Genomic DNA, 22,242 nt, shown 5'->3' with positions numbered 1-22,242 from the left:
TCTTAGACGGCCCTCCCTGACCTGCTGGCGCACAGGGTGTTTCCTTGGGAATCACAAGTGCCCCAGCCCCCGGGTTTGGCCACCTTTTCTCCTCAGAAGGTGGGAAAGGGCTACAGGCTTTGGATGTGCGTCCCAACTTTCGTCCGGGAGCCCCTGTGTCTGCCTGGCTGGCTGAGCCACCCCGGGGCCGTCCGCAGATGGCAGCACCAGCTCTTAGTCCCTCCGACCGGCGCGCCGCAGGCCGCGCGCAGGCGGGCTGTGTCCCGGGCCCGCTGCCGAGCAGGCCGGGAGCGACGAGGCCACACCCCGCCAGGCGGAGGGCGCTTCCCGGGCGGTGAATCATCGCCAGCAGCGTAGCCCGCAGTCCCGTTGCAGAGCTCCAGGCCCGGCCGCGCCCCTGCACCGAGCCCGGGAGCCCAGCACCGAGCCCCCCCGACCTCGATCGCCGCGCAGCAGGGCACTATGGCAGGCATCGCGGCCAAGCTGGCCAAGGACCGGGAGGCGGCCGACGGGCTGGGCTCGCACGAGAGGGCGGTCAAGTACCTCAACCAGGACTACGAGGAGCTGCGGAACCAGTGCCTGGAGGCCGGGGTGCTCTTCCAGGACCCCTCCTTCCCTGCCCTCGCCTCTTCCCTCGGCTTCAAAGAGTTAGGACCCCACTCCAGCAAGACGCGGGGCATCGAGTGGAAGCGGCCCACGGTAGGAAGCGGGGGCTGGATTCGGGGCAAGGAGGGTGCTGGGTCGACGTTGGAGGTGCCAGGCCCCGGGGCCCGGGAGGGCAGGGCGGCGCGGGGCAGGGGGTGTGGAGGATGAGTCTGCACTGGAGCCGAGCCGCAGCCCGCAATCCAGGGACCGCGCGCACCTCCGCGGCTGCCCAGCCCGTTACCCGGTGCAGGAGGGCGGAGGCGCTCCCCTGTGGCCCGCGTCCACCCACGGCCCTCCGCTGGACGCTGCCCTCAGATCCCATTGGCAGGCGGTTCTAGGGACTTCACAAAACCTAGAGTGACAGAAGGGACCCTAGGGGTGACTTTTGTTGCACTCCCGAGGAGAGCTAGGGGGACATGGAGAAGAGGGTCGGGAGGAAAGGACGGTGGGCAGCCACCTCGGGCAGGAAAAGTTAGTTCTTAACTTGGGTGCTGCTGGCTGCAGGGAGGGGCAAGTCCACAGCCTGGTCCTTTGGTGACTAAGGGTTGTCTCATGCAGCCCCGGTGAGATGTAGCCAGTTTCTTGTTTATTTAACAAAGGGGAGTGGAGAAGACGGCCCCATGCCATTCATGCTGGTGACACAGGACAGGGGAGGTGGAGTGGAGAAGCAGTTCCACGTCCAACTGGGCCAGAATCCTCCCTGGGAACCTCGGGGGGGGGGCCTCCAAGCTCCCTTGTCCCCACCTCCCCACCCCACCCCCAGTATCTCTGTTCTCCTTGCCCTGGCAGGTCTAGGGCAGCTGGCCCCCCAATCTGCTGGTCCATGGGTTTCCCATGGTGTCCCCACTGGATCCACCTCACATGGACAGGGGCACCTGAGTTCACTTCTTGCTAACCTGCGTGGTGACTCGCCCTGAGACAGTCTGTCCCCCCTGCGCCTCCATGCCTTCCTCTAGAAGAAGCGCCTACATCTTCTCTCCCTCCACTGACTCAGGAGGCCCAGCCGCGTCCAGCTTCCTGAAGGCACCACTCTGTCCTGCCTTCTTACCTGCCAGGGCTGCCCCTTCCCGGTTCCCCGGTTCCCCGGGTTCCCTGGTTTCGTCTGTCCTGCTCTCATTCTTTGGGGCATGGTCCAGTGTCCCCTCCCCGACGTTATCGTCCCTGACTGTTCTCAGCAGCTTCCTCCCTAACTTTTTATTCCTTTCCACAAACCCTGCTGATTTCCTGTGCAGCATTCTCACAGTTTATAAACATAATTACATGTATTTGTTTGAACGACCCCTGAACTGCAGGAATCATGCATACTATTCATCAGTAAATACATACCCGCAGGGCCTGGTGGAGTCGGAGCCCTTCCACAGTCTGTCTCCATTCACACAGCAATATTTACCGAGAGCCTAGGGTGTGCCAGGCACTGTCCTAAATGCCTGGGATCCACCCGTGAACCGCAAGACAGTGACAATTGGTGGAACAAATGAATGAATGAATGAATGAATGAATGAAAAGCAGGATTGTAACAAGCCTCAGATGAAAGTGAACAAGAGACTTTAGTCGCCTCACATTTGTACAGCACTTTACAGTTTCCAAAGTGAACTTGCACGCTCACTTATTCTTTCATGCATGCAATAAGCATTTATTGAATGCCTACTGTATGCCAGGCGCAGCGCATATAGTTTCTGCCTCTAAACTACTAATAACCTAACTGTGTATATACTGTGTGCACTGCCTTCTCATGGTACAGATAAATAGTCTCGCTAGGGGCTAGTGAAGGGAGGCAGGTCACCCAATAGTTGGAAATACCTGTGGGACTTCGAGCCAGGGAAACAGAACAGGAGCCATTCCGAGGTAGGGCAGGCTGAGCTCTGCAGGGCCAAGGGAGCCTGGGGCTCTTACGGTCCATTCAGCAGGTACAGAAACCGAAACTTGGGGGGCGGTGAACTGTCTGCTCACACGGGGGTCGGAGTGAAGCCAGGGCAGCACCCAGCCTGTGGGCACGCAAAGCCCACAGCCCACCAAGGCCCTCTGCTTCCGCCCTGGCTTCTTAAACACCACTGTGGTTAGGGTCGGCCCGGGAAGCAACACCGTGTCCCCTGGCCTGGGACCTTTGAAAGTCGTTGGTGACTTAACAGAGCCTTGGGGTGGGATAGGATTCCAACAGGTGGACGCCACACTGTTAGAGACTCCAGATGAAGGTACAGACTGTGGTACAGGATGTGGTCTGCTCCTTCCAGGAGGTGCCTTGGGAAGGGAAGGAGGAAGCCCGGGAACTAGGGTAGAGCCTGGCCTTCAGAGGCTATGGTTTTGGAGGAGAGCAACTGGAATGTGGCGTAAGTGGGGCCACTGGGGAGGAAGGGAGCAACGACCAAGGTGGGGAAGAGATCGTCAAACAGTCCCCGAGGAAGTGAGTGGGCACTGCGCCTTCTCGAGACGGGGGTTCCCCACGTAGGTGGAGGAGGGCTCCGGGAGGGGAAGGAGGCTGGAGGGGAAACTTCTCAAGTCGTCGGTGCAGCAGCTCGGCGAGGAGAGAGCCAGCGATATCCAAGGACAGCACCGGTCAGTCCCCATGTTTTCCTTGGTGGACAACCAGGCCCCTGGGAGGTTTAGGACCTGCTGATACTCAGCTGGCTGAATCAGCCTCCTCCTGCCTCCAAGTCTGGTGATTATCATCGTCTTCGGTAATAATAACAATAACAGGTCATTGTTATAGAGTGTTTACCGGGGTTTGTCTACATAGTTTTTTCATTGAGCCCTCACAGCAACCCTAGGTCGTAGGGTACATTTGTCACCGCTGCCCCCATTTTACAGATGAGGACACTGAGGCTTGAAGAGAAGTCACCTGCAGGGTCACCGAACCCACAAAGTGGCCGAGACTCGAACCCAGGTGGTCTGCGTCCAGAGCCCCAGCCCCCAGCCCCTCCCCTAGGTCGGTTACAGCCACACTGAATTCCGTAGCCTACACACAGTGCACACCACTCTGCCTTCCGAATTCTCTCTGAACGCCACTCTGAACCTTGCCTTCTTTGGAGAGGCTGCCAAAGGTGGAGGAAAGTTTCTGAAACCTAATGGAAAAATCCTTGTGGGGTAAAAGCTTGGCACACTCAGGATTATCAATTCGATTCTCCGGCTGCCAGCCCCAAGCCCCGGTCATTGCCTCAGCTGTGTAAGTGCCTGGCTGGCAGGCCTCACGCAGCGCTGGCCTGGGTTTCTCCTCGTCCCTGTCATCTGCCAAACGGACCGCCCTGAGCAGCGGGGAGACAATGCAGAGGAATGTGCTGGGCTGCACACTCTGGTTCCGGGACAGACGGACAGATGGACGAACGGGGCTCGCCCAGGCAATGCTTCTGCTCGGCAGACGGGCTCTCGAGGGTGTGGGTGGAGCCCCATGAAGTTGCCCAGGCCCAGAGAAGCCCGGTGGATGCCCTGACTTCCTCTGTGGCTTTGGGTGGGGCTCTGCAGAATCAGGAAGCTGCTTCGCCGAGGGGCCAGGACTGTTCAGGGCGGCTCCCACCAGGCTGCCGCTTTTCGCAGCTGTGGAGATGTGTTGCTGGTCAACGAGAGGCAGCGCAGGGGCAGAGAGAATGCACATTTTGCACCAGGAAGCTCACCTCTGTCCCGGTGCTCTCTGCAACTTGGGAGCAGCATCACTTTGGACACACTGCTTCACCCCCTCAGCCTGTGTCCTCACCTGTAACGTGGGGACAGGACTTGTGTCCTGAGAGGACCTCATGAGCTAAAGCCCCACGTCCCATGCTGACACACAGCAGGTCCACAATGCAGGCCTGCCATGGCCCCATAGACAAATCCAGAAAGCGAGACACCTTGCCCGGCCCCGAAGACGTGGGTGAGTGCCAGGAGAGCAGAGGGATGTCCATCGGCAGCACCAGACAGTGCTCAGCTGAAGAAGCCCAGTTGCACAGTATAAGTACTCCAGACCCCGAATCATAGGGATGAGTGAAGCTGGCTGGACTGTGAAGGAGGGCTTCATGGAGGAGGCGGTGCTGAGTCTTGAAATATGGTGAGATGTAGAAAAGGAGAGAAGAGGATGGGAAAGGGAGGAATTCTAGGCAAGTGAAGCAAATGACATGCAGGGACAGAGGAAAGGGGCTAGCGTGCTGGTCAGCCAGCTCCAGTGTGTGTGGACAGGCTCACGGCCCCCACAGAGGAGGTCGGACTGGATGCTGATGTGGCCCGAGGAACCAGCGTGAGGACGCAGGCTCCAGGCAGTTTGGAGCCCTGGCCAAGTCTCTCCTTCTTGGCCAGGAGTGTCCCCCAGCACCCCTGGGGGCCCATGAAGCAGGGGTGAGGAAGGGACCTCAGGGTCCTCTATCTGTACCTGCCAAGCTTGCCCCAGAGGGGAGGGTGGGGGAGAAGGGGTGCGACGTCCCTGATGGGAACTCAGGCACCGTAACCACGAAAGCACATGCCCCTCAGACTGACGGCACTTTGTGGGTCTCGTTCCCAGGAGATCTGCGGTGATCCTCAGTTTATTCTCGGAGGAGCCACCCGCACCGACATCTGCCAAGGAGCCCTGGGTGAGTGACAACGTGACGGCCTGCAAAGCAGGCCACGGGGTCCTGTCTGCAAGGCAGCGGGTGGCAGGGGTCAGGGGTGAGGGGTGATCGGTGGCTTTTCCCCCTCCCCAACCAGCTTGGCCGTTTCCATTTCCAGAAGCTTCTGGAATTTCTTGTCCTCTGGGGGCCTCGTGCTGGGGCACACAATTTGCACAAACATGCAGTACCCCCTGCACTGGACTGGTCATTGAGGTTGCGGAGATGCTCCGGCTGGAGGACCTCGGAGGGCCACCCCTGGTCTCTGCGCCTCCTGGGGCCCAGGAAACAGTCAGGCTGGGGGCCCAGGGCCAGGTGGGAGGACACACCTCAGTCCCTCTGGAGCTCAGGAACAGGATGGGGACTCAGTGTGAAGGGAGAGGAAGCCCTCCTACGTGCGTGCTCCCCAGTGTCCTCGCCAGTGTTCTCAGTGTTTGCAAGACAGGTCGCCACAGCGCCACCACAGTTCCACCACAGTGGGGCACAGCACGAACTGCAGCAAAGGCGGGTGCAATGCTCATTTTAACCCAGAGTCCCAGGGGCACTGAATCTCGAGGGTCTGCAACCCTCACTCGGCTCTGTGAGGCTGAGCTCTGATCTCTTATCCCGTCTGCTGAGAAGGGAGCCTGCAGCCTCTGAGCTGGGCTGAGAGCGCCCCGGGCTTCTGGGAAGAAGTCTCCAACGAGACCTGGGATCACTACTTACGAGTCTCATAGAATCCACCGTCCATTTTTTCCGACTCAGTACATACGGCCTACGATCGCCGAGGCCCCCCACCTGATCGGATCGATGGAACCCTTGTTCCAGCCAGTTCAGCTCTCTCCTCAAACCAGTCCATCGGTAACACAGTTGACCATCTTGGGTTGGACCTCGTTTGCTGGCCTGCCAAGGGGTTCTGATACTCAGAATAGTAACAGCTAAGATTTACGGAGTGTAAACTGTGTGCCAGAGACTGAGCTGCGGTAGCAAAATCTCTGAGGTAGGGTGATTGCCTCTGACCCTGAATGACACAGGTTGGACCTGCTTGGGTCCACTTGTACACATAAATACTGTACATATTTTTTTCAGTAAATACGTATAGTACTGTAAATGTAGTTTCTCTTCCTCTTGATCTGTTTAATAACATTTCCTCTAGCTTTATTGTGAGAACACAGTATATAACGTGTGTGACAGACAAAATAGGTGTTAACAGACTATGTTATCACTACGGCTTTTCTGGTGAACAGCCGGCTCTTAATAGTTAAGTTTTGGGGAGAGGTCAAAGCTATACACAGATTTTAACGCAGAAGTCAGTGTCCCTGACCCCTGAGTTATTCCAAGGTCAATTGTATTCCCACTTTCCAGGTGAGGACCCTGGAGTCCCGAGAGTGACCCGTTTAAGGTCCTCCCACAGCTGAGGTGGGGGCCTGCGTGGCACACACAGTCTGATTGGGGCTGGTGTGGTTAACCCCCGAGCTAGAGTCCACAGGCGTGGTGGGTCAGGGGGGCACTGGAAAGTTTCAAGTCCTGAGCAACTCCAGGGCAGCTGTGTGAGTCATCAGGATGGGCACCCTGGGGAGATGCCACTCAGGGAGACCCGTGACCCCCTCCCCAAGCCATGACCCGTGCCTGACCCAGGGCTGGGCGGGCAAACCCCGAGGTCCCAGCCTCTGAGCAAATTGCTGAGATACCAGAGCACATTCTTACCTGAGAAAACACGCACCTCCATTTCCCGTCTTTTCAACCCACTCTTGATGGAATCTCAGGGTCCTAGAGCACCTGTGGTGGGGGCTCCTGGAAAGCCCACTTAACCAATGGCTTTAGAGGCTCTCTGAGCTGGAAGCTGGTGTTGCCTTTGACCTCCCCGGGGGGCTTCCCACCTGGGCTGGATTCCACCTGGGCTACATTCCACACCTGGACGAAACGGCTACTTCAAATGTAATGACCGCTTAAGGGCCAAGTTGCGAGTAACAACTATAGGAGTTAAGTCCTGTTTAAACACTCCTGGGCCATTTGGGCAGCGGGCAAGCAGAGCGTAGATTCCTGGGTAAAATTCCCCACAATGGCCACCAAATCAGATACATCAGCCTCCTTGGAGCTTCTCGGTCATTCCTGAGGTCTCCCTACACCACGCTGGCCCTCATTCTCCTGGCATTTCCTTTTAGCAGGGCGTCCAACTTGTTGGCATCTCCCAGCCACACCGGAAGAAGAAGAGTTGTCTTGGGCCCCACATTAAATACACAAACACTAACAAAAACCGATGAGGGAAAAAGAAGTTTTCTAGTAAACTTATGATTTTGTGTTGGGCCGCATGTGGCCGGAGGGCTGCGGGTTGGACACCCCCGCCGTAGAGGGCCTGATTAGATTACAGGCTGTGAAATGGGCTTGGCTGAGCTCTCTCGCTGATTCTAAGGCCTAGGGACAGGGCTGTTCCTGATGGGCGGTGATGGACAGCAAGTCCCTCAAGCCCAGATGACCCAGGAGCCGAGGATCTGCCCCTGGGTGGGAGACTGGGCAGTGATGCCTAGAACCCTCCGTCCTTTCTAAGACAGGCTCAACGAGGTGACCTTGAAGATCCCCTAAGTGTGGCGCTGAGCCACCCAATGTCATCCCTAGTGCCCGACGCTGAGTGTGGACCTCCTGCTGGAGGGTCAGAGCCCCCCGAGTTCACCCCTGGCCGCACACACGGAATGAGAGCAACCCACCTGTGGCCCGCACACCAGTGTGCTGCGAGTGTAGCATTTTCACCCCATTGGCTCACGTTGCTGTCCCCACAGGCCACACAGCTAAAAGTAATAGCAGAAAGGACCCTGATCTGCTTGTGAATCTCTGAGCTCTTTTTAATAACCCAGACCCCCTCGAGTTGCCCTGAGGCTGTGACGAGATAATGTGGAGGTGACGTCATCAAAGCCAAATTCATTTCCTCAGCTACATGTGCTGCCCTGAGACTCAGCTCACCAGTGAGCCTGGGCAGCGGCTGCCCTTGGACTTGCACATTTCCCCCGTCCTTCCAGCCTTCGCGGTACAGCCCAGCCATGGCCCACCTCCGGCTCTCACCTTCTTTCTCAGAAGATTTGGGGCTTCACCAAACAATTCGGACCCGGTTCGCAGAGCTCCGGGAATGAGCCGCCAGCACTGCAGACCGTGGAGCCTGCTAAGAAGCCCTGCGCTTGGGAGGGAGGGCTGGAGACCCAGGTTGGCCCTGCCGCTAAATATGGCTCAGTAATAGCAGGTGCCAACCTGTTCTTACGGGTGATTGCCACTGGGACGGCCCCCAGAGGTCCAGAAAATTACAAAAGCTGAGCCTCTCCTACCTTCGGTTTTCACTTAGCCCCTGCTGAGTTTTCTCCACACCTCCCCACATGTCCACGGCCCCCGCAGCACCCTCGGAGGCGCCTGTGGGGCTCATGGCCCCCAGCTCCTTCAAAGCTGTCGAAATAGCAGAGCCCCATTCGCTGAAACCTAGCAAATGTCTTCCATACCCCTCAGCGGTGGGTCACCCTGACTCTGCCCCCAGGAGTCACACGGGCCCCCAGAGCATGCCCAGCTCAGCAAGAGCGAGCCCACAGAAAGCATCGCCTGAGCAAGTTTCCGGCTCCTGCCCTCTCCGCCGCTTGTTTACTAGCCTGGCTGACTTCCGGCAGGTGGCCCAAGCTCTCTGAGCCTCAGTCTCCTCTTCTGCAAAATGGGACTGATGATAAGACTCCCTTCCGGGGATGGGGTGGAAAGTCAGGGTAATAGAGGCCCCCCTGGAGAGCCCTCCACAAATTCGAGGGGTCACGATCATTACTGAGTCCAAGTTCATGAAAAGGCCCTCCGCCGAGTCCTAGAAGAATAGGGCAGGGACGGAACAGAGAGGGAGAAGGAGATGAGCTGTTGGAAAGCAAGTGCTGGTCTCTAAAAACTCACCCTCTGAGAACGGAAGGGCCAGGAGGGGGAGGCGGCGCCTGTATTGGAGAACACACACCTGTCAATACTTGGAGGAAAGGGAAATACACGAGGCCCTACAGGTCCAGGGGGCAGATGCACGCTCTTCCATTTCAAACAGTGACGTCTGAAAATGTGTTAAGTAAATCTTTAAATTATTTTAACGATAATTTTTAGAAATCTCTAATTTGTCTAATAGCCATCTTGTTAAAATTTCAAGAGACTTCATTTTTAGAACAGTTTTAGATTTGCAGGAAATTGGGGTGGATAATAGTTCCAGCCGCCCCGCACTGCTCCCCGTAAACATCGTGCAAGGGCAGAGGTCACTCTGCACTCGCCTGTACGGACACATGTTAGTCAAACAAAGTGCACAGTCCGCGGGCGCCAGGGACAAGATTCTTCAGACTGTCTTAGTTTGCCCCTCAGTCCCTTTTCTGCGCCAAGATCCCATCCAAGACCCCAGGGGGCATGTCCTTGTCATGTCTGCTCAGGCTCCGCTGGGCGGTGACAGTTTCTAGATGCCCCTGGTTTCTGATGAGTTTGACAGTTTTGAAGGTCACCAGGTCAGGGATTTTGCGGGGGCCTTTTGTAAAACATCGTGCATGTAGGGGACTCCACTTATTTTATTTTAAAGGACTAGACACTAGTTCGTTGGCTGGTGTGATGGAGAAAGTAAATACTTTTTTTTTTCTCTTAAAAGCAATCGCCTCCACTCACCCCAGCCCTACATTCCCACCCCCACCGGCCCGCCCGCCGCAGTGCGGCCCCTCCCACCCTCGGGGAGCCAGCTGGGCAGCCATGAGTCATCATTTCCTCTGGCTTCTCTTCTGGTTGTCAATGTTATGTCGCAGATCGGCCCCCCTGTGGCTGCTGCCCTGCTCCCTCTCCGGCTGGGCCTGTCTCATAAGCAGGGCAGGGATGAGTCTCGAACTATAACATTTCACCCCAGACCCCTGGCCTGCCGCCCCTGCTGCCCCGGCCTCAGCCAGCACCGAGCAGGGATCCGGGCCCATCCCTGGCCTAAAGGGCAAGCCTCTCCTGGGCTGGACCTCCCCTCCCCAGACAGAGAGTGGGAGATGGGAGAATCCTCCCAAAAGACTTCCCCGCTGTCCCACAGGCCCCCAGGGTGGGGGCTGTGGTTCTACGAGCCCCCCATGGACCTGTGGGTCACACTGTGACTTTGGCTTGTTCGGGTGCCCCCTGGGCCCTGAGCCAGGCCACATCTCTGATGACCTCAGGTGCCTGTCGCTGAGGCGAAAGGGCTGGATCAGCCTTTCCAAGTCCTTAGTGGTGACTCCTGAGGTCCCGTGACAATTAGCTCCTGTCCCCACCGGCAGCCCCTCTGCCCCACGCCCCCCACACAGGGCACCATATCTGTGAGCTCCGACCACTCAGGTCACCCCCACTTTCAGCGTGGTGGGCCCCTCCTCAACACGCTCACCTGCACTTCGCTGCCCCAGACACAGGGAGACGTCTGCCCAGGGAATCAGGGAGGTAGATGCCTTCCCGCCGGCCCTCCAGGGTGCGGGGGCTCCGGGGAAGGGAGTCAGCAGCTGGGCCAGGCGCCCTCCTCTCCTGAGCGGGGGTCTGTGATGTACCCAGATTGAGGGGAAGGGGCGTGGATGGGACTGTGTCTGCCAGGAAGCTGCAGGAGCCCAGGCAGATAAGTGCTCTGACATCTGGCAGTGACTCTGGGGACCTGGGCTGCAGGGGGCAGGGGCACATAGATGAAACCTGCACCAGGTGGCTCCCTCCTGGTCCACCACCTGGCCAAGGACAAGGCAGGGCTCAGCTGCCCCGTGCAACACCCTCCTAAGGGTCCAGATGTTGCCACCTGAGTCCAGAGTGTGTGAGTGTGAACCGCATGAGTGTGAACCTCAACCTCCTCGTCTCCCTCCCCTCTTACCCTTCCCACTTTAAGGACTCCTCACGCTGGGGCAGCAGGGGGCCAGGACTGGAAACGGGCACGTGACTTGGGTCATTTGCTCCTGCCGCGCCCTGTGTGTGCAGTTCACAAAGGAAGTCGGAGGCCCCACCTTCTGTGTCATTTCAATGGGGCCTCTCCCCTCCCACCACAGCTGCTGATACAAATGTGTTGTGACTGTAGGTGGGGGGATCCTGGTTTGGGGTACCCCTCTCTGGGCTGCTGCCAGCGTGAAACAGGCAGAGGAGGGAAGGTCCCGTGTGACTCATCTGCCACCACCTCATACGCCTGGACTCCTGACTGGGCGTGTGCATTTCCTCTAGAAAAGCCCCTCCCACCAGCTCCCAGGGGTGGCCCTCAATTTGCTGCTCAGGACTTCCGTCCCCTCCCTTCCAATGATGAGACTCGGGTGGCCCTGGTGACCCCCGTTGCTGGGCTTGGCGGGCCCTGGGAGTTAGGCAGTGTCGGGTCTGCCAGACTGTCAATCTCAGTGTCTCAGACAGGGTCACAGTTAGCCAGAAGTAGCATCGATATCACTTGGTCCACTTATCACTTACTAGCTGTCCCCACCGAAGGCAGAGGCACAAAGTCCTAAAGGAAGAATACAGAGGACAGGCGAGATTTCAGGCAGAGCAGGGTTTCTGACCTCAGCCCCATGGGCATTTGGGGCCCGGTACTGCTTCCCTTTGGGGTGTCCTGTGGGCTGCAGGCCGAGCAGCAGCGTCCATTCCTGGCCTCTGTCCCCCAGATACACCAGCACAGCCACTCCCCAAGCGTGACAGTCAAAGAGGTCACAGACATCACCCCAGGACCCCAGAGTGGGGGTGGGGGCAGCAGAAATGCCCCGATGGAAAACCACTGATAAGTTGGTGGGGTCGTGATAAGTACCAGGGGGAGGGCTGTGTGGATGTGGCTGTGCTAACTGGTAGGTGAGCTGCCCGAGGCCAAGTTCACACCCAGCACAGGCACCCGTAGGAGTAAACCCCATTGGCTGAGAAAAGGAGCAACAACACTGACCAGCGCATTGCTGGGATGGTTGACCTTGTGGGAGAGCTGCTGTTGCTGCTACAGCCAAGGAGGGGACCGCCACCCTGCTCCCCTAAAGACGCACCCCCAGTGGGGCTGCTCATCTTACCAGCTTCCCAGACCAGGCATTCGGGGTGCCCCGGGGACCGCAGAGGGGCTGGCACAGCATCCAGACCTTGCCACCTCTCCGTGCTGGCTCCACTCTCCTGCTGGCCCCTCCCCAAGGGGCAGGTACAGCTGATGCCCTGGCCAGGCACATATTTCAAGGAGGTTCCTGTTTCCTCCCACCTGGATCTAGTGTGTGACCCCCCCACCCCCCGAGTCTGTGGCTAGAGACCACAGTGATTGATCATCTTCTCATTCCCTCTCACACTTCTGAAGCACGCTGGGCTCAGCTGGGCGACTCTTGGGGTCTGTTCCACCATGAGAAGGGGGCGGCACTGGGCCCCAGTGTCTAGAAGAACCAGGAATCCTGTGGCCACCATTTTGGAAGGCTCACGGGCCCCATTGCTTATGACTCCCTTTGAATAATGGCTCCTTGCTTTTTGCCAATGGGGGCCGAAGGCTGCTGGGACCCTGGCNCCTCCCACCTGGATCTAGTGTGTGACCCCCCCACCCCCCGAGTCTGTGGCTAGAGACCACAGTGATCATCTTCTCATTCCCTCTCACACTTCTGAAGCACGGCTGGGCTCAGCTGGGCGACTCTTGGGGTCTGTCCCACCATGAGAAGGGGGCGGCCCTGGGCCCCAGTGTCTAGAAGAACCAGGAATCCTGTGGCCACCATTTTGGAAGGCTCACGGGCCCCATTGCTTATGACTCCCTTTGAATAATGGCTCCTTGCTTTTTGCCAATGGGGGCCGAAGGCTGCTGGGACCCTGGCCCGTGGTGGCAGGAAGGGTGTGTTCCTGGAGACTTCCCAGTATGAAGGGCAGAGGGGCACTGGCCAGCTGGGCCAACTAGGCCAGCTTGAGGACACTCTTACCAGCCAAGCATCCCTGAACCACCCTACCTGGCCCAGGGGCTCCAGCCCCGGGTAGCCTGTGGCCTCTGCTTCCTTTCGGTCCATTCCATGGGTGATAGGAAGAGAGGGGGACTTGGGAGGTGAGGCAGAAGAAAAGCACAGTCCTTTCCATGCATGAGACCCCCACTCACCCCACCCCCATCCAGCCCTCTCCCTGCCTGGTCTATCTCACCTCACCCTGCCCTCTTCTGCACCTGTCACAGGCCCTTTACTCCAGGGCAGGCCTTAACTCTCACCTGGGTTCCTGCCCATCCGCAGTCCACTCAGGACATTGCTGCTGGAGGCCCTGTCGTCACCGGGGAGGGGGCAGCCCACTGGTGGAATCCAACAGTTAAGTGAGCAAATGAAACATAAGTGTAGGTCACGCCAGCTGTCAGGGGGTCACTTGGGATGCAGTTGAGGACAGAGGAGGGGGCAGCTCGGGGTGAGGAGGGGTCCCCCAAAGGCCCGGCCTGAGTCCCCTGGATGATGAAGGAGAGAGGTGCAGGGACCACGCGGAGGGATCTGGGCAGAGCGGGCACTTGCCCTGCCGGGAGCCGTTCTTCCTGGAAGGTGCAGGGACTCAGTGTGCGGAAGGGGGCGGGGAGGAACCTCAGCTTGCATTCCCCAGGGGGGCGGTTCAGAGTCTGCAGCTGGAGGAAGCCCAACCCCCAGTCTCCAGCCTCAGCCCTCCCCACACACACCCAGCGCCCTGCACCCTGTCTCTCCCCTGTCCCCGAACTGCCCTGTGCCGTGCTACAGCCCCCACCTTCTGAGACTCTGCACTTGACCTTCCCTCCCCCTGCAAGTGCTCCCCAGCCCACCTCCACCCTGCCCTCCTTAGCTCAGTCCAAGCTCTCCTCTGAGCTGTCCACCATACTCGGACTTGAGGCCTAGTGCTCACCTTCATCTTCTGTGATCACCTGTTTCCGTGGCTGTCCCCAGGGTCCCCAGGCTGGCACAGGTGCCTGTTCAGAGTGGAGGCCTCTCTTCTGCAGACCTAGCACGGGCCTGGCACTGCGGAGGGGTGAGTGGGCGAACAGGAGCTTGAGAGCAGATGGAGGGAGAGAGTCTCAGGGACACCAGGGTCAGCCCTGGGCAGGCGCTCGGAGGCTTTCACTGATGACACAGGCAGGTCAGGCCTCAGGAGGGAGAGAGGTGACGGTGAGGGGTGCTGAGGCTGGGAGGGCTTCTGGGAAGTGGGGGCCTGGCCTGGGGCGTCTTGTTCTGTGTGTTGTATGTGAGCGTGTGCACGCTCACGTGTTTGCCTTCACGGAGCAGGTGCTCCACTGTGACATGGCCCCTGCCCTCACGGAACTTGGACTGTCCACAGGCCACTGTGCTCGAGTGTGACCAAGCCGTAGCAGGACAGGTGGGACCGAGTGGAAGTCCAGCCTCTGCACTTCTCTGCTGCACTATCTTCTGTTTGTGGAGGAAACACGGGGGTAGTGGAGGGAGAAATGGAGCGAGCACAGGACAAATACTACGCCGTCCTTCTGGAAAACTTCCAACCGCCTGTGTTCGTAACCCGGCTGCATCCCACTCCCCGCCCCACGGGGCCCCCAGGTGACCTTGGAGCTGACCTTCAGGACCAGACACCCAGGCCCCGTGGAGACAGCTCTGGAAATTTACTGCCAGGGCTCTGCGTGAATTTATCTTTTCAGAGAGGGCTCTGGGGCGTAAAGGAGGCCATTCACGAGGTCTGCTTGGCAGTGACTCCATATGCGCTCAGAGGGGTCTGGGCGGGCCCGGGGTGCCCACGCTGGGGCTGGGGTGGTGACGCCTCCACAGACAGACCTTTTGTCCAGGTAGACCCAGGTCACTCAAGTACGGAAAGGTGAGGCTGCTGTGCTTCTCAGCCCCCCCAAATCCAAACTGAGCCTCCTTCTGCCAAGCAAATCAGAAGAGGAGGGGGAAGCCTGGATTTGGAGGGGAGTCCCCAGCAGCCCAGGAGCGAAAGTGGCTGAAGAGATCTCAGCAGGTGCCCAGGCTGGGCCAGAGTGAATATCCCTAGGTAGTCGTGGAGCAAATGAGCAAATTAATGCGTAAACACTCCACCACAGACGCCAGAACAGTGGAATTATTCAGTGCAAACCCCCACAGCCAGGCACGGGGGGAGAGAAAGTGTTTACCAGCTGCTCCAGACGTCAGGGGAGACGGGAGGCCAGACAGAGGACCTTTGGCTCTTAAAGGCCCTTCTTGCCTGGTGTTCGGCACAGGACACAGCAGAGAAGATACGACAAACCAGCTTCCCCCAGGGAGGGCTGTTCCCCGGCCCCTTGGGCCATCCCTCGGCTGAGCAAAGGGGAGGATGTCCACTGTCCCAGGGGAGGGTCCCACAGGCCTGGGGGTGGGGGGCCGCACGGGAGTTTTGCGTCTATTGGATTCTGTCTACAGCCTCATCAGTGCTCATTCTTTGTTTTTATTTGCTCACGGTTGCACACTCACCCCGGTGCATCCAAGAGTTTGCTGAGGTTCAGGACAACGAGAGGGGAACCTTATGCCCTGAACAGGTCACAGCCCTCCTGTGGCTCCCCTTCCCTCCTCATTCCCACCTCAGTCACAACCCCTACCCCAGCCCTTGTCATCCTGGGCTGTCGCCCTCTGGGGACAGGACTGCCAAATGTGGCCAGTGGGGCCTGTAATGCGTCCTCAATCCAGACCACCACTTTCAGGTCTCCGTTTTCTTCCCTATAAAATTGGAAATAAAGACAGTCAGCACTTAGAGACACTGTTCTCAATGCTGTACATGTTTCCTCCCATTTAACTCTCAACTCACTGCTATTAAACCCATTTTGTGTATGAGGAAACTGAAGCACAGCGAGAGTGGTTTGCCCTGGGATAAAGCCAGGCTTTGCATTCGGGGTTCCGGCTAGAAGAATCCGTACATTCATATACATGCAAAATTAGCCCAACATGTTTGAGGTTCCAGATCTCTGAGGCTGACTCTCGAACTCCAACCTGCCCCCTCTCATCTGACCCTAACAGCCTCCTGAGGCTGCCTGAGTTTTATTCTCCTTGCCCAGCTGAGAAAACGTGGGTGGGAGAAATGAGAGCGGGACCCAAGTTGACACAGTTGCTAGTGGCGGCTCAGGATTCTAACCCAGGTCTTTGGAATGCAAATCCCACGCTCAGCCCCACCCCCCTCTGGCAGGGCCTTCCCTCTCTCTTCCCTTCTGGTTTGGAGATGTCCGGGGGGGCCCAGCAGGGCTGCTGGGAGTCTGTGGCGCCATCCGCCCTCTGTCTGGCACCTCTGCCCAGCAGCTGGGTCATGGCCAGCAAAGGTCACTCGGCCCTGTGACCTGCCCGGTGAGGGGGCACATCCGTGCCAGGCTTACTCGGGACCCTCAGCACCCAGCTGGCCTGCACTCTGCCAGGGGGGGGTTCTCAGTCCAACAAGATGTGCCCCCACCCCCACCGTCCCAGCGGGCAGGGGCCCAGCTGGCAGTTTGCTGGCCTCCTCCCAGCCCAGTGCCTGCAGAGAGGGCTTCTGTGTACACTCAGAATGCCAGGCACAGGGCGCCGGAGCGGGGTGGGGGGCCGGGGGGAGCAGGGGGTGCGGGAAGGGCCATCCCGAGGTGCTGGGCTGGAGGAGCACCCCCAGCCAAAGGGGACTGAGAGGGCAGCTAGGAGCCCAGAATCTGGGTGTGGAACCCAGAATCTGGGTGCGGGACCCAGAGGGTGGGGCTGCTGCTGCTGGCTGCGGCTTCCCGCAGGCAAAAGGGTGTGCGAGCTGGTGAGACAATGGAGCGGGGGCGATGGGAACAGGAGCCGGATGTGGAACCAGTGAGGGCAGGAACTGGGCAGGAAGCAGCCTCCGGAACAGGAGTGTGTCTGCCGGACAGACTCCTCCCTGGGGCGCGGGACGGTCCCGAAACCTCTTCGGGACAGCACCCAACGCGGTGCTCCTGGCCGGGCGGGAGAGGGCTCAGCCCCCACGGCCTCCCCGGATAGTCCACAGTCCACGTCTTTCTTTCTGCACATTTTGATCTTTACAGACTGACAGGTGAAAAATAATATATCCTGGTGCATTTGGCTTTATATTTCGTCTGTGATGAGTGAGGGGCAGCACCTTTAAAGTGGGCGAGACTTGAACTTGTCCTCTTTCCGAGAACTCCGCTGCTGTCTCCGCCCCCTTTTCCCCTGAGTTCCCGCTTCCCTCTTCCTATACTAGAAAGGTTTATAAATCACCTTTGGTCTGGGATCTGCGTAGCAGGTAGTTTTCCGCTGTTTTCTTAGTTCGACTTTGCTGATTGTGGTATTTTTTTTTAACCAGATCGTGTTCTTACACTTTAATGTAGTTAAGTTCATCATTTAAGAATTTTATGGCTTCCAGGTTACAATTTGGTAGCTGAGCTCCATTCTGAGGTTATAGTAGAATTCTCCGGTGGCCTCTCCTAGAATGTTTATGGATTTATAGAAGTAATTACATTTATAATTCACTCATAAATTCATGAATCAGTACATCAAAACATATGATATTGCCTTGGGCGGGTAGCTCGGTTGGTCGGAGCATCGTCAGGTACACCGAAAGGTTGGGTCATGGGTTGAGTTCCTGGTCAGGGCACCTGCCTAGGTTGTAGGTTCGATCCCAGGTCGGGGCATGTACAGGAGGCAACTGAATGATGTATCATCTGTCTCCCCTTTCTGCTCTCTCTAAAATCAATGAACATATCCTTGGGTGAGGATTAAAAAAATAAAAATAAAGTATATCAATACATGCATAAATAGTGACTATGCAAATAACACAAATGGCTAGATGTCTATTTATGTGTAAATATAATAAAACATATTTAAGATATAATGTTAAGTGTTTACATATAAATAGTATTCCATCTAAAATTTAGCCCTGTGACAAGATAGGCTATAACTTGATTTTTTCCTACACAGCTACTCAGTTGTTCCAATTCATTTGTGAATAATTTACCTTTGCTAACTCCTATGTTCAGAGCTGTTTCTGTTCTGTGCTGATTATCTGTGTGTCCTCAGGCACAAATACTGCCCTAGCTTAATCCCTGTGGCCTTCTACATGTTTTCAATATATGAAATTTTTTCTAGCTAGGCTTCATGCTTAGTTTTCTCTCATCTATGAACTTTGGGATCGGCTAAGTTCCAAACTTAAAAAACACCCTCTTGCTATTTTTATTGGGATTGCATTAAATTTAGAGACTGACCTAAGAGCAAGTGGCATTTTTATGATGATGACTCTCAAGATGGGCCACTTTTTAAACAGGGTGGGTGAGTGCCTCCCCTCTGCAGGTGGGCGGTGCCCTTGGCCTTGGTTGTAAGGGTGACCAGGTGGTGAAGGTCACCCTGGTCAGAGGACCTTGACCACTGCTGGAGAGAACAGTGGTGCCAGAAGCCTTCTGCAACCAGATGAGGGGACATGACTGAGTCCCTCCCGGGAGGGGACACAGATCTGTCCGTCAGAGGCAGGTGCCCAGGTTCTGGGCCCCCGGGATAAAAGTCTCATCAGATTTCTGTGAAGGTCAAATAAAATGGGGAATATATTATTTGCAAACTGCAAAGTATTTTGCAAAATGTTAGCCACTTGTTTAGTTAGTTTGTTTGTTTTTTTAATCCCTGCTGGTGGAAAGAACAATGACTGGACATCCAGAGTCCAGGTTCTGGCCCCTGCTCAGCCCCTTCTGGGCTGTGTTCCTTGGCCTCAAACAAGTAACTTAATCCCTTAAAGCCACAGGTTCGTCCTCTAGGAAACATTCAGGGACGGGACGAGGAATCCTTTCAAAGGAAACAAGTTAGAGGAAAATGGCAAAAGATCAAAAAAGCAATCCCTTCCAGAGGACAGAGGAAGGTGAGGCCTGGCTCCCACCTGGGCGATCAAGAGAAATGCTTCTGAGACGCGAAGGAAGAAAACTGGAAGCCACGTGCGCACTTCAGGGGCACATGTACTAATACCGTGAATGATAGAGATGACTGGCGTGGCCCCCACGCAAGGATGACCTGCAAATTTGTGAACACTGGGAGCCAGGAGGCATGGCTACTGATTTCTGGGACATGGCAAGAGCGCCCACGTCTGGTAGTGAGTAGTAATCTGAGACAGGTGCATGGTCAGCACTAACCTACATGTGTGACCCACCCCCAAAAATTGCACCTCTGCCTGAAGTGGGTCCGTCACACACGCAGTCATTGTCCCATGAATAGTGGCACCATCAGCTGTGACCCCCATGACCACAAAGGCAATCGACGCATCCTGTGGACAGACACCTGTGTGACACCCACGCACATGTGGGATGCACAAGCATTGACTCTTGATAGCAAGGGAAACAGAATAGGAGGGCGTTAGGACGGCTTCTCCACGGCCAGACAGACCTGGGCAGCCTTTCTGGGGGCGCTCGGGGATCCAGTGGGAGACCCTCAGGAACTGTGGGGGTAACTGGCTTGAGAACTTCTGCCACTGGAATCCTGTCACTTGGACCCAAGCCTTTTTGTATCCACAAGGCTTTCCGCCTCCAGACCCGAAGCCAAGCATTCTGCAAGATTCCGAGAAAATCTCAAATAAGCTCAAGAAAAATAAGAATGAAAGGCAGCTCCAGGTTCCCAAAGGAAGGCTGAGGTCACGGGAAGGCCTGAGGGCAGAGGAAGAGGAGTGAAGAGGAAGCTCCCATGACCCCAGGATCGTGGTGAACCCGTTCTCCAGGAAGGACAGTGCGATAAGGTCGAACTGGGAGGTCGGTGGACGCTCAGGAAAGGCTCGAAGGTCACCTGTTTACGGACCGCCTGGGCCGTACCACGTAGCCCATGGGATCAGGTGGAAAGACAGCTCCTCCAGGTAGATTTCCATGTTCACTCGCCCGGGGCTCCTCCACTTCTTTCCCACGGCCAGAGTTGAAAACACTCACTGCCAAGTTTCTCTGCAACTATTTATTCTCAACATGTGCAAAAGCCCAGTTTGATTTATATAAAGGCCAAGTTGATCCAAAAGGGTGGCTCAGAGGTGTCACGGAAATGCCGTGCCTTTTAAGCTTGTAGCTCTTTAACTGTTGACAATGCGCTTAACCCCCCGGAGCCTTCTTATCTCAGCTTTAACTTGGAGATGGTCATAGCACCGTTCTCCTATAGCTGCTTTGAGGGATAAATGAGATAATGAAACTGAAGTTTTTATGATAGTGGCGGGCACATATTTGTTGAGAAGATCTCAATCAATAATGGCTGTCGCCCAAGTTCCCCTAGCAGGCAAGTCACAGGGACTTGCAGTCCTGCATAATGGGTAAGGAAACAGGGACCTGATCAATTTTTGTAACTGAAACATCCAAGCTGGCTTCAGGTACAGCTTGATCCAGGAACTTGTGATTCTACCAGGACCTGGTTTTTCTCTGTCCAGCTCTCAGCCCCTCTTCCTGGGCTCCATTTTTCAGATGGGCTGTCCATCCCACAGATACAAGGTGGCTTCAGCCGTAGCAAGCCACATGTCATAACAGTCAATGCAGTAGAAGAGTCCACCTGTCCACTCTTCCCCAGGTGCCAGCGTAAGTCTCATCTCATTTCACCTCACTGGCTCTGGCTGGACCGCAGAACCTTCCCTGAGAATGGGAGTCAGGAGAGAATGAGGCAGAGGGAGCCATAGGCTCACGCCTGGAATTGGAGGCAGAGCCAGCAACTCTGAAACCTCACAGCTTGAGAATGTGGGGAGGCTGGTTTATCAAAGCAACCTTGATGTTGCCAGGTGGAAAGCAAATGACTGACACACAACAGGTGAATCACAGCACCAAGCACCCACCCAACCAAAGGAGCCAGAGGTTTTGTTCACCTTCCTTTGGTTGCTGACTCACTGGGGGGAGGGGGCGTGTCTCCCCTGACCACAGACTGACAGGTCACTGGTGCATGAAGGCCTCAAAGAGCACTGCCCATCATTTCTGAATGTGGGCAGGACCATCCAGTCGGAAAACCATCCAGATGCTAAGCAGTTAACCGGAACGCAAAGAACGCGGCGGACTTTAAAAATACTTCATTAGGCTTGCCAATTAGTAAAAATAAATCCAACAATGAACATTTGGCTCATCAAAGACTGTTTCCTATTGTTGTCGCTGAAACTGGACGTTCCTTGAGAAGGGCGTGAGCTTCCTCACTGTCTGCAAACCAGCCTGGGGGGTTGCTGGCACCAGTCACTGCCAACTAACCACTCGAAAGGGTCCTGGTGCTGAGCACTGTCACAGGCACAGAACAGGTGTGAGTCCCTTACACACGCGCTCTCGTCACACCTCACACAGTTACCCAGACATCACAGAGGAGGGCACTGAGGCTGTGGAGGAGCCCGGCCGGCTGGTCAGCTGCCGCCCTGACTGCCCCTCTGGGCCTTGCCCACCCCCCACATGGTGCGCACCCCCCCCAGAAGTGATCTGCGCCCACGTGCCCACGCCCATCTCGGGCCAGAGCCCGGCCTTGTGCCATCTCTGACTCCCGGCTCTTGCCTTTGCCTCTCTGGGTGCTTCTGCCCTTTAGGGCCTGTTGGTCTCTTTCTCTGGCCTCTGTTTCCTTCTCCCAAAAGACGTCCGATGTCCTACCACTTCCCCTCTATCACTGCATTTCCTCTCTCTCTCTCAGACGCACCTTTAACGCCCCCGTGTTCCCAGAGGCCCTGCTGTGAGTGGACCCCCCCCCCCACTCTAGGATGCTCCTGGCCGAGCATCTCTCGGGCACCAGGCCCACGCCGGGGAGGGAGGCCACTGCCCAGCCAGCACCCAGCTCTCGGTCTTTGGGAGAATGGGCTCTCCCCTGGCCACCCAGCCGCTGCCACATCCTCAACATTTCTCCCTGCGAATTCTCAGCCCGCCTCACCCCGGCCCCCTACCTGCCACACTCGGCTGAGGCTCCCAGCTCGCAGGGGCGGGACAGATGTTTAACACCCCCCCCAACCCTGGGCACCGAGACCCCTCTGAGGAGAGCCTCCCGTGCTGTGTTCACAGGTGACTGCTGGCTGTTGGCGGCCATTGCCTCCCTCACCTTGAATGAAGAAATCCTGGCTCGAGTCGTCCCCTTAGACCAGAGCTTCCAGGAAAACTATGCGGGTATCTTCCGCTTCCAGGTAACTTAGTGATTGGCCCACGCTTCTTCTCAACAGGTCTGGGGGCTAGGGACAGGTCCTGGGGGATATGGACGTCCAGGGGCAAGGGACAGGTCCTGGGGTTAGGGACAGGTCTAGGGGAATAGAGACAGGTCCAGGGGATAGAGAC

General features: G+C 56.8%; 1 protein-coding gene across 1 annotated transcript in view; it reads left to right on the top strand.

Annotated features, from left to right (window-relative positions):
- Positions 1-260: 260 nt before the first annotated feature.
- The window catches only part of CAPN2 (calpain 2), a 44,334-nt gene continuing 22,352 nt past the window's right edge, over positions 261-22,242 (top strand). Inside the window, exons 1-3 of the mRNA XM_037069347.1 lie at positions 261-699; positions 5,108-5,177; positions 21,976-22,094. Of these exons, the coding sequence (XP_036925242.1) occupies positions 463-699; positions 5,108-5,177; positions 21,976-22,094 (426 nt within the window). The 5' untranslated portion in view covers positions 261-462. The remainder of the gene's footprint in view (positions 700-5,107; positions 5,178-21,975; positions 22,095-22,242) is intronic.

The sequence above is a fragment of the Sturnira hondurensis genome, unplaced genomic scaffold (genome assembly GCF_014824575.4).
Source record: "Sturnira hondurensis isolate 20B ecotype Veracruz unplaced genomic scaffold, ASM1482457v3 Scaffold0018525, whole genome shotgun sequence".
NCBI classification, from domain to species: Eukaryota; Metazoa; Chordata; class Mammalia; order Chiroptera; family Phyllostomidae; genus Sturnira; species Sturnira hondurensis.
This window is presented reverse-complemented; position numbering and strand designations above follow the sequence as displayed.